Genomic DNA, 15,281 nt, shown 5'->3' with positions numbered 1-15,281 from the left:
ATGCTCCCATTTGAGCTAGGCCTTTGGAGTAAAAAGGCCTTCAAAGATAGGGTATCTAGATTGGGCATCAAAAGCCCAAAAACAATATTTCCAACAATCTCCACCTTGCAATCTCTATCTTGAATATTTGTCGTCTCCCCCGTCATTGACATCAATGACAACAATATTTCCAACATCCTCATCCATGTGTTAATAGAAATATAGTAGCAAGTAAAAAGACAACTCTTATCACTTCTATCTTCTTTACCTTTATAGCACTTTTTTGTGTGAGATTTGTGTTATGAAGATTGCTGTCTTCGCATTCAAGATGAAGTTTTCTCCATTCTAGATTCTCATAGGAACTATAAAATCATGTTCTTAACAAGCATTATATTATCTTCTTGGTTTAGTAATTTCACAATTTGCATGGAAGTCCTTTACATAGGAAGCATGAGTGCGGACAAAGAAACCTATGAATCTGCCAAAGGAATTTCTGCTAAAAAAGGATCTTTTTTCTAGAGTCTCCAGATTGAATTCTCAGAGCCTCCTCTAACAAATTAAAGGTATGTGTCTAGCTTGGTGATGGCATTTTGGTGTCTATTCCTAGAGCTTGACTATAGCTTCAATCCAATCAAACCTCATGCTTTTCTATAAGTTGACCTGATAAACCATTCCATGAGCTGACATTATAAATTTTAAAATAGATGGTTGTCAAGTTCGTGATATGTTTAAACTCGTACTGAGACACGTGATGTAGACCTCAGCTCTTCTCTCCAAGAAGCATAATACTTATACGTTAGAGCTCTATAATATGTCTATTTAGTCAAAAGAAGTGACATGAACTCTTTGCCACTTTTAGTGCAAAAATAACATACAGAATAAATTAAGCTTCTACGTTATCCCTGTAGCTTGTCAACTGACAAGAAAATTCTGCCTAGTAAACTTGTATATTAATCTCACCTGAAAAACTGCACAGAAAGAAGGGCTGAAATTAAGGCTGCAAGGAAAAGAACAAGGAATTTTGTTCTTTCTTCCCTAAATGACTGACAAAGTACTGCTACTTTACTTAAATTGAAATGCGCAGGTGCCATGGCTACTGCAGAAGCAAGCCCAAAATACAAAATCTGTGCAAAGTGGGGAGACACTGGATGTGCCTCTTTCGCTCCTGCATCCAACGCAAACATCCTTACTTTAGCCCCAAAAGCAAGTTTCAAAACAAAATATCTCCACTTGTCATGGAGGTCTCACAGATTTACTGGAATTATAAAAACAAGATGTGAATGAATCACCGAAAATTCCAAGCCTCTAGAGTCTATATGATAAATATTGAATTCGGATATAAGCATACCCACAACTATGCTGCCATTGTGTATCACAAAAGCAAGAAAGGCAAAGGCCACAAGAAGAAATGGGTAAAAGTTAGTTAAGATGCCCCATTTTTCACACCATATTCTGTATGCCAAGACCTGCAATTCCCCTAGGACCCCTGTTGCACAAAACAAGGACTAGTAAGAAACGAAACATAGCTTTCATGATGTAAAGTTTAAACAACAAAATTGATACACAAAAGGTGAGTGAAAATCATTGCATTCATTCTTCTCAAAGCACAAATAAAACACAAAATATCAAGCAGGCTATAGGAAATAATGAGTAGGGGGAAGATGGAAAAATAATTTAAGGAAAAGTTATGAAGAGGTTATCATGAATTTTCCATCAGCAAACGACATAGCAAATCAACACTGGATGGGGAAGAATTACAGAAGCCTGGTATCTGGTCAATGCTTTGTTAATTTGTGCTTTGTGACTTGAAAAGTTGAAAAGGCCTCTTCATGTGTAATGGTCTTTAAACTTAAAGTTTAAATCTGTGATGTTAATCAGTAACTTAGTAATGATTTTTTTTAATTAACATCTAGCATAAGCATTCCATATAAACACAGCATAACCTTGTCCCTGTACCATCCCCATAGAGTGTAATTCACAACAATTTGGAATTGTGTTAACTTCTCACACATACAACGAGAAATTTGGTGATAGAAATATGGGAAAATATTTGCATTTGCTCAAATGCATGGAAATAATCAAATGTATTTATTAGGTATTGGTGTAATGTAATCATGACTTGTGAGCCTTTAGCAGTGGACTTGTAGTCCCATTGGGAAACGTTAGTAACACTTTAATGGCCAACATGCAGTCCAGGGTTCAATTGGGTTACCATCAATGCGAAAATCATATTTTGCTGCTTGTGGAATAGACTCAAACCATGGGTGAGAGGAACTAGATGAATCTTTGGCCCCAGTACTTAATACCAATGATCCAAAATGGATCTGAGCAGAAGCGAGTGGTTGTAAGAATCAGTATTAAAGTGTAATTTGAAAATTAATGAAGGTTGGACAAGGGACAACGCAAATGTAAAGAAGTAAATGAGACGAGAAAAAATAAAAAATTAATAAAATTAAAATAGAATGGGGAAGAGAGAGAGTGGGGAATCAGTAATGAAAGGTCAGTGTATTGGCCTTCCATTGCCCCAGCACTCCTGTATCTTTTTTAAATCAATTTCACAAAGAGACTTTTGCTTTTGCTGGCCAAGAAGGGGAACGTGCAAAAAGAAATGAGCTACATTGTAACTAGAGATTGTTGGAATAAAAAAGTGAGCAACCATTCAAACCTGGTTTTCATATTTAGGTTTCTAGGGTAAAATCTTCACGTTTATGGTATGTTTAATTTTACTGCTGTGCTAATTTCGTGTGTGAATCACGGTGCTCTCATTTATGTACTGTGTTGTTCTTAGTGTGTTAATGGTGGAAATGAAGAATTGTGATGTATATTTCTGTTATTGCACTCAGAAATGCATTCCCCGTTATAAATTGACAAATGCCAACAGCTCCAAATTAACCATCATACAATTTACTTTGAGATTGGGGATACATCACTACTGTTAAAATGGTTGTTGTAGTTATTTAGGTAGCTTTCTAATTTCTGTCTAGCAAATTCGTTGAGTGTTGAAGCCATACACAACAATGGTTATTTTTCTTTCCCACTGCTATACATAGCCATAACTTCTCCCACCTGGCCAAACAGAGTAAATGGAACAAATGTGAGGGTCATATACTGACCATTGAGATCCTTGGAGACTGCACACCTAAGTCACATGACACGAGGACACAAGACATGGAGGACACGTAAATACGAGTATTCGACACGAGACACAGTGGCCCCGGAAACAGGACACGAGGGACACGTTTTATATATATATATATATATATATATATATATATATATATACTGAAATATAGTTCCTGATCCATATTAAGTTACTGAAATATAGTATTAGTTTATTAATTTACTATATCAATGATGTTCAATGGTTCATTATTCATAGTTCAATGTTCATTCTTGAATCTTCATGTTACTAGCTTATTAACAATTGTACAAGGCTACAAGCACATAAGAAACTACTAACTAGAAATTTAGAAGAACTTAGATATTAAAACCATAAAATGCAGATTTTCCATTAAGTAAAAGGCAGGAAGACACTTCCAATAGTTATGGCATGAAATTGGCTGTTTAAGACCACAAGCAACAGAATGCAGGTTCTATTTCAGAAATGTAGAAGAGCTTTCTGCATTCGCTTTGTTGGACAAAATCGAATAGTTTTTAACTTTCTACAAAGACAAGCTTGGAGACAATTCCAAAGGTGTATGCTGCTCCAACATGTGAGTTGCAGGAATCGCTACAACATGAGCTACACACTTCTCTTGACCTCCACTTCAAGCCTCATCACATTGCTGTGTGAAAGTGTGGGCACTTGCAAGTCAGGCAACTCTCCATTGAATAATGAAGATCACCCTTCTGTGACTGGTTACATGCAGCCTTCTTCTATATCACCAGCAGCAGAGGGCATAACCCATTTGCTCAAGAATGATGTCAGGTGCAGATTTTGGCAGTTTAAAGAATAGCAAGTCAAATAAGGTAGGGTGTGCCTTGTTAGGCATGAAATCTATTATTTTTAGCACACCTTATCCCATTCTATTTTTATCCTGAAGTCATGCACATGAATACTATGGCACTGGAGGTTTTCTTTATTGGAAATTCGCTTTATTTAATTGGCACAAGTGCATGTGCATCCTGGAAGAGGATTTGATGGGCTGCTGAGGTTGGTGTATTCCTGGAAAGATGGCCATTTACTATGTAGTTGTTTTAGATGATATGTTCCTTGAAGTAGGGTTAGGCTCAGAACATCAAGGGTGGAATAAACACTAGACGACGGCAACAGTCTCCAATGCATTGTAATGGCAAGTCTAATAAAGTCGTGACAACAGAATGGGAATAGACACGGCAGTGTGAACCATTGTAAATTGTAATATTGTTATAACAAATAATATAACTCAGTTACAAGACAGTTGCCATCTGTTTGTTTGGTTTTCTGATATTACAAATTATACATGAATTTGGAAAATGCTTACCTGGCCCCATGCAAACAATGACCAGCAACTCAGCAAGCAAACAAAGAAACTTCAGCGAGCTTCGACGGCGAAAAATGACCAAAAAAACCAAAAATGAATCTTGCGAGGGCTTTATGAGTGATTTTTCGTGGGACACATGTCCTCTAAGGAAAAAATGCTAGGGCACGTTTTTGCCACGTCAAATACATGTGTCTTGATTGGAGGACACATTCAAAACCGTGTTGGACAAGCTTTAGGTCGTATTTGTGTCCGACACGTGACCCTGGGGGACGTGTCCTATGACTTAGCTGCATGCAGATTTATAAAACTCTTGGAGGTCATACGCTGCCCATTGAGATCCTTGGAGGCTACCAACAGATTATCCAGCTCTTGAAGATCATATGCTGCCAAGTATCCCTCTTCTGGCCATATGCTACTAAGCGACCCCCTCTGGTCATATGCTGCTGTTGGGTGGATTTTGAGGTCGTGTGCAGGTTGTACAAACCATACGCACCCTTGATCCACTACTTCCATTTCTCTAGCATCATTTACCTGCTAGTAGGCATTGGCATGGTTGTTGAACAAGGAAACGAGTGGAAATGTGAGTGCCCATGCTTTGGGGCAATATGTTGAACATTACTTTTGTCTTATTCCATTTCTCAAGAAGTGAATTCAAACAATTATCAAATATTTTCCATCTCATATGTTAAATAAAGGCACTCTCTCATGTAATTAATGAGTGCCATCTCATTCATGAGTTGATTCATTGCCCTCTTATACATGCTCTAGATAATTGCCATTTCTTAATATATGGTTTATACAATAGCTAGCCCATATATGTTTTAATGAATGGTGTTCAAAGATTTGAATTGTGTTGATTTAGGGTAGCATTGGATGTGCTCTAGCCACGAAATTTGGTGGAGAGGTTGGGGCACATGAGATCTCCAATACTTAGAAAGGGTTTGGGTAGATTCTAAACAGATCAAGAGATATTAAAATAATTAATATTTTTAATGGAGTCCCTAAGTCTAAACTTAGGGAAAATAAAATATTAATGTGTATTAATATGAATCTGTGTTAGAATAGTCCAAAAGACATGGATCAAGCCAGATCTAATCTTGGTCGTTGATTAGGGACTTAATCTCGGTCATTGAGATGTCAACAGGAAAAGTATAAGAGGAGGCTTGAGGGTCACTTGGAGAGGACACCAAATGATCAGTCATTCTATTCTCTAGAGCGGGGTTCACTAAGAGAGAGAGAATCAGTGATCGAGAGAGAAACTAAGGGCATTGAGTACAGAGAAATAAAGAAGGCAGAGATTGTACCGGGAGAGCAACGTAGCAGCAAAGGAGGGTAATGCAGAGCCAAAAAGGGCTCACCCAGGGCCAAGCAAAGGCAGCCAAGTATTGCGCAGAGCACCAGAGGGGCCAGCGTGTCTGACGCAGAGGCTCCTGGAGCTAACGCAGGGCCTCCTGGGGCTGACACAGGACCTTCTAGGACTGACGCAGGGCCAGCGCTGGGCTAGGAGTGGCTGACGCAGGGCCAGCGCTGGGCTAGGAGTGGCTGACGCAGGGCCAGCGCTGGGCTAGGAGTGGCTAACGCAGTCCAGATTGGACAGACGCTGGGGTTGCAGAGCAGTCTTGTGCTGAGAAACTGCCGGAAGGGTTTTCTGGGGTTTCAGCTAGGAGATTTCTCTCAAACTGTGAGGTATAGCTGCTAAGGAAATTCTCTGTTGGGTAGGCCAGTTTCGACACCCAGATTGTACTTTGATATTGCTTAATAAGAAAACCCTTAGATAGCTGCACCAGTTTTCCCACATTGGGTTTTTCGAGGGACATTAGTCCAAAAATAATGGTGTCATGTGGTGTGTTTGTTCTTGTTTCTTTTAGTTGTTGATCTGTAATATGTTGAGCATGCACTGGTGTTTATTTTCAGTATTTACTTTGTAAATAACTTGTTAAAGGAAAATTAACAAGTAGGTAGGAATAAATCAGAAAAAGTGCATGAAGGGTTTCTAAACTAAGTAAATTTAGAAACTTCAACAAATTGGAGCTTGTTATTTTAAAGGAGTAAACACTCTTTGCAGTTCAGAAATTACAAGTATATTCAAGTCAAAATTTAAACTAGTAAGCACCAACTCTGTGTTGGATAGCATTGTCCTTGAATTATAAGTATTATTGTTCTAATAAGAGGACAATAACCATAATTATTCTCCCTGTTGATGGATGAGAAGCTTGGTGTTGGGTTCAAGAACCATTGATGATGGCCTCTTCTTGTATAATCATTGGTCTGGAATCGAAGTATTACAATGAGAACTGAATACAAATATAGAACCATGACAAAGTCTCAGCCTTGATAACTTCGATAGATTCTAGCTCAGTTGGGAGTTAGGTATTCACGTGCAAAGCAGTTGCATTGAAGAGAGGATTTTCAAAAAGAAAGCAATTGCAAAGTCTTGGAAAAGTGGCATTATACAAGGGTAGCTTGTATGCAAGTTACACCGAAGAACAAGAGATATCGCCAATCTTGAGTAGTGTTGGTGTCAACATCAGCCAATATATTAATTTTACAACTATCACTATACCCTTGTTCATCAGCTTCTTTATCATTGTGTCTAACTTGGCTCTATTCCTTTATGGAATCCAAGCATATGGAATAGAACCCAAGACCTTAACATGACCAACTCTTGGCTTCCTCCCAGCCCATGCTTCCTCTCCGGTCTTCTATTTCACCACCATCATTAGAGATATATTCAACAGATATACCACTATAAACATGGCTCAACCAAAACCTACATTTAACACACCTATTCTCCATCACACTTGGCAATCTCTATGGTAGTGCAGCCTTGCCTATCAACCACTAAATCCCACTAAATCCTATTATGGAGTGTAAAGTGTAGTGAACTATTTTTTTATTCCATATGTAGCACATAAGGTATTGAATTCTTTTGAATAAAATTTTCTGCCATTATCAGATCTAACTGTGGTAATGTGACAACTTGACTCTTTTTCTACTAATGGTTTAAACTTTTGGAATTCAGTAAACATATCATAATTCAATTTCAGAAAGTACACCCACAATTATTTACTGTAGTCAACAACAAAAAGAAGGGAATACCTAGCATCAGTGATGGATGTCATGTTCAATGGTCCATAAACTTCTTCATGAACTAGCTAACAAATTCTCTTTGCTCTCCAAGCTTGTTCTTCATCAAAAGGAGCTATGTGTTGCTTTCCTACCTTGCAAGCTCTGCAAGCACCTTGTATCTATTGGTGGATGCTAGAAAGTCCACCTACCAAATTCCTTTAAGCCAACTAAGAGAGGTAGCTCAAGTTTAGGTGCCTATAACAATAATGCAGAAGTGTAGTTACATACAATGCACTCTTGGATAGAAATGCATGCTCCGTGACATGTTTGTAATGTCCCCATCCCCATAGGAAGCTTATGACAGAGACCGCTAGCCTAAAGTGGTTCCCATAGGCTAAAGCGGTGAAATAATTAATAAGGGGACTTAAATTTGCCTAAGGAGACTTTATTAAAGAAGGAGAAAGGATGATATTTCCTAAGAAAGTTGTATGCCACTTTAACTTTATAAAGTGGAGTATCATAAAGTGAATTTAATAAAAGAAAAAAATAAAAAACAGAGAAAAGGGAAGGTGCATATGAAAAGACAAAAGGGAAGGCAAAGATGAAAAGACAATCCTAAACTCATTAAAGAAGGTAATTGAGGAAACTCTAATTCATTTGTGCATGGTGTGAGTTCGAAGAGAGAGCTCTTGGAGAGAGTGGGAAGAGGAAACTGAGGGATTTGGAGCCCTAGCTGCCATAGCAAACTTCGGTGTTAAAACGAGACACCCTAGTCTAGATATGAGAGTGAAGTCATTCAGATTTCACCGTTGAGCTTCAATGGAGAATGAGATTTCTAAGAAATGTTGAGGTACTCAAGCTTTATTAATCGTTTTTATATCTTTATACAGTATTTCCCATTGCTTTTGACAAGCTAGATATTTTCATGGGGAATGGAGCACCATAAATAAATATGAGCCAATAGTGAGAGATTATGTACAAGAGCAGTAATTTCCCCAGCTTCCTAGGGCCCACGAATTATATGAAGGAGCTTGCATATTTTATTGTGGGGACCAGCCTACATATGTCCCACAGAGTAAAAGCGGAGAGCCTCACGTGACTGGATTTTCAAGGAAGTTATGGGAACAAGTTTCTATACACCAGTTGCACAATTTTTACCCTTTTAGTGAGCTGAGTTATTTCAATTTTATTACTGGGCAGCAGCCATAGCAAGCACAAGTTTTCTGAAGAGAAAGGGGACGAGTTATCTAATATATTTTGTTCTAGGTCAATTTATGGCATACCAAAACACATTTGTCACAGATTGGATGCCATTATAGAGGCCAACTGTGTGGCTGTATATTCTTTTCACTGGGTCGAGTACCTAAATCTATTTGTTGACTGTGGGAAGTGTGACTTACTGTTGGTGTGATATCAGTCAAGGGGATTGTTGATAAAGAGATGTGGACTTGTCTTGTAGCAAATCATGAACTAGCTGAAGCATCGCACCTCTAGTAGCAGCGTACATCACTACAACTATAGTCATGCAATTATCCCATGTTTTCTCTCTCAATATGTTCTGTAAAAAATGTTGAAATTTGATGACTAAAAAAAATTTTCCTACAATCCCAACTCTGTTTTAATTTCACCTTATCACTCCCATTCAGTTAAATGCCCTTTCCCATAAACATACATTGAACATATAGAATTCTGGAAATGATATTTTCAGATTAAAACAAATGGGACTGTCAACACATGCTGAAAATAAATATGGACATAACCAAACCAACAACATACATAAAAATACACAAATTTTTGGTCAACTTAGACCCAGGCAAAACCCCTTCAATCTTCTCCGGGGAAAACTTGTTAGAGAGCTCTTCAAATTTATTTATCTTTCAAGTTCAGGAAAAATACATTTGCAAACAAAACAAAACAACAAAATACAACTTATCTCTTCAGCCCAAAACTCCTTAAAAACCATGCCCACTTTGCCTCGATTTTTGTGCCCACTTGAAGCTGAAAATATGTATTGTACGAATACAACTATACAGACTGTATTGTATGGGATGTGTGGATTTTTTTTCAAAAACTCCTCTCAAACGGTGTGCAACTCACAACATTCAATGTTGTTCATATTGTACCTTCTATTGTCTTCTATGCCTTGATTTCCATGCCCAACTTTGCCCAAAAATCACTCCTTCAGCTTGCTGCAACAAATTTCTCCTTCAGAACTTTTCTCCAGCTCTCAGCCTCCTTTCTCCAATCTGCTCATGAAGAGTGAATGCAGCCTCTCTTATTTCCCCCTTTTGTTTCCCTAAATGACTTTTGGGCAACCCTAAAATCTAATGGCTTAGATTTATTTAGATCAAGGGATGAGAATAAATGTGCATTTAATTCTCACTTACTATTTTTTAACTCACCCATTAAATAAAGTACCCACATTGTACTCTATGTCTAAAGTCACTTTTCACTTTATAATTTAACATTGACTTTACCACTTATAAAGTCACTTTCACTTTATAAAGTCACACTTGGGAAAAGAATTATTTTGGACACTTTTCCCTAGGTAGAGAGTAACCCATGGGAAACCACTTGTCCAAGGTACATTAAAAATCAACACTCCGTCTTACAAAGGAAAGTGTTTCTCACCACACCCATTTTGTCCCTGAAATGGACATGCTTGCCTCTTGGTAAGGACTTCATGAGAACATCGGCCACCTGCTCATCTATTGATATATACTCCAGCTTCACTGCCCCCTTCTGAAGATAGTCCCTGATGAAATGATATCTTATGTCAATGTGTTTTGACTTGTCATGAAACACTAAATTCTTTGTGAGTTTAATGCAACTTTGATTATCACAGTGAATAACTGTCGGTCTGAACTCCTGATCAAGTAGGCCATACAACATCTTGCGAAGCCAAATGGCCTCACAACTAGCCTGACTAGCATCCATATACTCAACCTCAGAAGAGCTCAAAGCAACTGACTTTTGCTTTCAACTGAACCACGACACAACTGCCGAACCCAATCCGAAGCAACACCCTGAAGTGTTTTTCCTGTTAGAAGCACAACCTGCCCAATCTGAATCTGTGTAACCTACCAACCTCACTCCATCTCCCCGCCTATAGTCCAAACCATAATCAACAGTCCCCTGCACATAGCAAAGAATGTGCTTTGCAACTACCCAGTGCACCTTCTTGGGCTCAACCATGAACTGGCTAAGTGTGTTCACTGCAAAGCATATATCTGGCCTAGTGTTGACCAGATACATCAAGGACCCAATAAGCTGCCTATACAATGTGGGATCCACCAAACTAGAATCTGAAGCATGAAGCTTCTTCCAGTTGGTGATCATAGGTGTAGACATGGGTATATAGTCTGCCATGTGAAATCTGCTCAACACATCCAAAGCATACTGGCCCTGCCCCAGAAAGATATGCCCCTCCTCCTGCCACACCTCAAGCCCCAAAAAGTAATGCATCAGCCCAATGTCCTTCATCTCGAACTCCATAGCAAGATCCTCCTTGCAACCACTAATCAATCTCTCTGCCCCAGTAATGAACAAGTCATCAACATACAACACAAGAATGAGCGGATCATCCCCTACAACAATGTAGTATAGGTTCGGATCTGCATCACTCTTCGTGAAACCCATTTGCTGCAAGTAAGTATCAATCCTCGAATACCAAGCTCTCGGAGCTTACTTAATTCTGTAGAGTGCTTGCCTCAACTAACATACATGGCTCTCTCGCCTAAGTACCTCAAAGCCCTGTGGCTACTCAACATACACCTCCTCCTCTATAACTTTGTTCAGAAATGTGGTCTTCACATCCATCTGATGGATCTGCCAACCCATTTCTGCAGCAATAGAAATAAGGGACCGGATAGAAGTGTACTGAGCTACGGGAGCGAAGGTCTCATCATAGTCAACTCCCTCTATTTGTGAGAACCCTCTAACCACAAACCTCACCTTGAACTTCTCAATGTTGCCATCCGCAGCATGCTTGATCTTGTAGAGCCACCTGGAAGTCACAACTGACTTGCCCTCAGGCCTAGGAACCACTTCCCAGACATTATTCTTAATGATAGAGGCATACTCCTCCACCATAGCCTCTCTTCATACCTCCTGGCTAGCAGCCTCCTCATAGCTAGTAGGCTCAGAGTCAACAATGCTATTAGCCTTGGTTACATAACTACAAAACCGCTCAGGTGGCACGCTCTCCCTGTTCACCCTCTTCGGAGGATCAACGGACTCTGCTTCCTTCAAGGCATCTTGAAGCCACTTGGGCCTCCTCTTCCCTGAAGATGCTTCCCCATAGGGAACCTCTTCCTCTGCCCCCCAGTCTGGTGAAACTAAAGGTTTCCCAACTGACCCTGGTGTGCCTGTACCAGCACCTGTCCTTGAATAACCTGTACTAGCACCCGTGCCTGTGTCAGCTGAAGTGCCATGTCAACTCTGTACCAGTGGACTCCCTAAATAAGTGCTCGGTGAACTCGCCACTGGTGCGCCAGATGTCACTAACACTGAAGTACCTCCTGTATCAGTCGATCCAGAAACCTGAGGTCCTGCTACTTGTCCCTGACCTCCCTGCTGAGGAGAATTTTGTGACTCATCATACTCTCGCAATCTCCGATAGGCCCTCTCCTCCTCAAACTTCACATCCGTCCTAATCACCACTCTACGTTTAGAAGGAATGAAGATCCAATAGGCCTTCAAAGTCTCGTTGTAACCCATAAAGATACCCTTTTATGCCATGGGTTCCAACTTCGTCCTCTGCTCCTTGGGGATATAAGAATATGTGAGACATCCAAAGATACGAAGATGTGCCACATGAGGCTTCTCTCCAGTGAAAGCCTCCTTCCGACTCATATTCCCCAATACTTTGTGAGGACTCCTGTTCTGAAGATAAATAGCAATATTGCAGGCCTCAGCCCACAAAAACAAAGGCAACCCCTGATCATGAATCATCGCTCTAGCATCCCCAACAATAGCTCTGTTCTTCCTTTCAGACACCCCATTTCGTTGGGGGTTGTAAGGAACCATGAACTCTCTCCTACTGCCCTCCTATGCACAGAAGTCAGAAAACCCACCATTGGTGTACTCGCCACCATTTTCTGACCTCAAGACCCGAATCTTTCTACCTGCCTGCTTTTCCACAAGACCTTTGAAATCTTTAAAGCGACTGAAGGCCTCACCCTTGGTCTTCAGGAAATATATCCAAGTCCTCCTAGATTAGTCATCAATGAATATAACATAATACTCATAACCACCCAAAGACACATGAGACATACGGCCACTAACATCAGTATGAATCAAGTCTAGTATAAATGTGGATCTGTTGTCGCTTGTTGGGAGGGAACTTGGTGTACTTGCCCAAAGCACACCCTCTGCAGACCTCATAATGCTCGACACTGCAATCAGAAACTCCAGTAGTGATCTCCCTTAGTACTCTCAAAGCTCCATGATGCATATGCGCCATTCTCTGGTGCCATAACTTGCACAAGTCTCTACTACTAGTGGTACTAGTGTGAGTACTACCAGATGTGCTACCCACCAATGCTCCTGTCGACTGAAAATTGAACCTGTATAGTTTCCCAAAGTGAACTCCAATCACTTTGGCTGAAGTGATGTAAGCTCCACTGGGATGCATCAATACCTGCCCTCCTAAGAAAGTGACATCAAACCCCTTCTCTTCCATAGCAAACACTGAAATCAAGTTCTTCTTCATCCCCGGAACATACAAAACATCCATGACCTTCAAAGGAGGCAAAGACTCCCTCTCAAAGGGCACAGTCCCCACACTAATAGCTCTCACAGTGTGGTCATCTCCTAGTACAATCTCAATATCAAGTGCCCTCTCTACAAGCTATTAAAGGAACTCCCGTGCACCTATCATATGGTGGGAAGCCCGGTTGTCTATGTACCACACATCGGATGATGTACTCCTACTAGATGTAGAAGTAATAAATGCAAAGTCCTAGTCAAACTGCGAAGCAAACTGCTCCACCTCTGCTGAAGCTAAAATACCCTTCTTCCCCTTGTTCTTCCTCTTAGGACATGTAGCAGCATAGTGTCCCATCTTCTGACATGCCCAACATTTGACTTTGGATATATCTGTATCTTTCTTCTTCTTCTTCTCCTTTCCCTTAGCCCCATTTGATGAGGCCCCTTTCTTGGCCTTCCCTTTGTTCTTCCCACTAGCTGTCAAGGCTACATCCTCCTCATCTACTATCTTCACCCCACCAGTGCCAGTTTTCCATATCTCATACTACACACAATCATCCCAGAATCTGCCCCAATTGGGAAGATTCTCCCTAGAGGTAACAACATCTTCAAAGACCTCCAAAGACTTAGGAAGTCCCACTACAGCTCTCTTAACTAACTCTATGGGTGCAACTGCCTCACCAATAGCAGTCAAATCATCACGTACTTGTTTGACCCTACCAAGATAATGAACTACACTTTCAGCCTTTGTCATCCTAATGTTCTTCAATTGTTCTTTGAGTACCATCTTCTTGCTCTCATTGGTACTCTGATAGAGAGTGGTTAGAGTTGTCCACATCCAATATGAATATGTCTTTCCTCTCACCTGAGGAACCACATGATCCTTCAGACTGTCCATCAAAATCCTTTTTGTCTTTGCATTATTTTTTGTGAATTCAGCGAGTTCATCTGTAGCAGTAGGAGGTACAACCACTTGCCACACTATGTGTTGATTTGGGGTAGCATTGGATATGCTCTAGCCACGAAATTTGGTAGAGAGGTTGGGGGACATGAAATCTCCAATACCCAGAAAAGGTTTGGGCAGGTTCTAAACAAATCAGGAAATATTAAAATAATTAATATTTTTAATAGAATCCCTAAGTCTAAACTTAGGAAAAATAAAATATTAATGTGTATTAATATGAATCTGTGTTAGAATGGTCCAAAAGACATGGATCAAGCCAGATCTAATCTTAGCCGTTGATTAGAGATTTAATCTAGGTCATTGATATGTCAACAAGAAAAGTATAAGAGGAGGCTTGAGGGTCACTTGGAGAACACATCAGATGATCAATCATTCTATTCTCTAGAGCAGGGTTTGCTAAGAGAGATAGAATCAGTGATCGGGAGAGCAGTTGAGGGGCATTGAGTACAGAGAAACAGAGAAGGCAGAGATTGTGCCGGGAGAGCAGCGCAGCAGCCAAGGAGAGTGACGCAGAGCCAGCAAGGGTTCACGCAAGGCCACGCAGATGCAGCCAAGTGCTACGCAGAGCACCAAAGGGGCCTACGTGTCTGACGCAGAGGCCCAGAAAGCTGATGCAGGGCCTCCTGGGGCTAATGCAGGCCAAGAAAGGCTGACACAGGACTAGCGTGAGACAGAGAGGGGCTGACGCAGTCCAGATTGGGCAGACGTTGGGGTTGTAGGAGCAGTTTTGTGCTGAAGAGCTGCCAAAAGGATTTTCCGGGGTTTCAGCCAGGAGATTTCTCTCAAACTGTGAGGTATAGTTGCTAAGGAAATTCTCTATTGGGTAGGCCAGTTTCGGCACCCATGTTGTACTCTGATATTGCTTAATAAGAAAACCCTCAGATAGCTGCACTGGCTTTCCCGCATTGGGTTTTTCTAGGGACATTGGTCCAAAAATAATAGTGTCATGTGGTGTGTTTGTTCTTGTTTCTTTTAGTTGTTGATCTGTAATATGTTGAGCATGCACTGGTGTTTGTTTTCAGTATTTACTTTGTAAATAACTTGTTAAAGGAAAAATAACAAGTAGGTAGGAATAAATAAGAAAAAGTGCATGACGG

At 40.4% G+C, this 15,281-nt stretch overlaps 1 protein-coding gene across 1 annotated transcript in view; it reads right to left on the bottom strand.

The window, feature by feature from the left end:
- ALG10 (DIE2/ALG10 family) overlaps positions 1-15,281 on the bottom strand; it is a 287,661-nt gene that overhangs the window by 58,691 nt on the left and 213,689 nt on the right. The window contains exons 7-8 of the mRNA XM_089402950.1: positions 1,328-1,465; positions 940-1,144 (exon numbers count right to left, since the gene is read on the bottom strand). Coding sequence (XP_089259076.1) covers positions 940-1,144; positions 1,328-1,465 — 343 coding nt within the window. The remainder of the gene's footprint in view (positions 1-939; positions 1,145-1,327; positions 1,466-15,281) is intronic.

Source organism: Pinus tabuliformis, chromosome 2_1, assembly GCF_031772625.1.
Source record: "Pinus tabuliformis cultivar Carrire ecotype Pingquan chromosome 2_1, CPIR1, whole genome shotgun sequence".
Taxonomy (NCBI): domain Eukaryota; kingdom Viridiplantae; phylum Streptophyta; class Pinopsida; order Pinales; family Pinaceae; genus Pinus; species Pinus tabuliformis.
The sequence above is the reverse complement of the archived record's forward strand: the minus strand, read 5'-3'. Positions and strand labels throughout refer to the sequence as shown.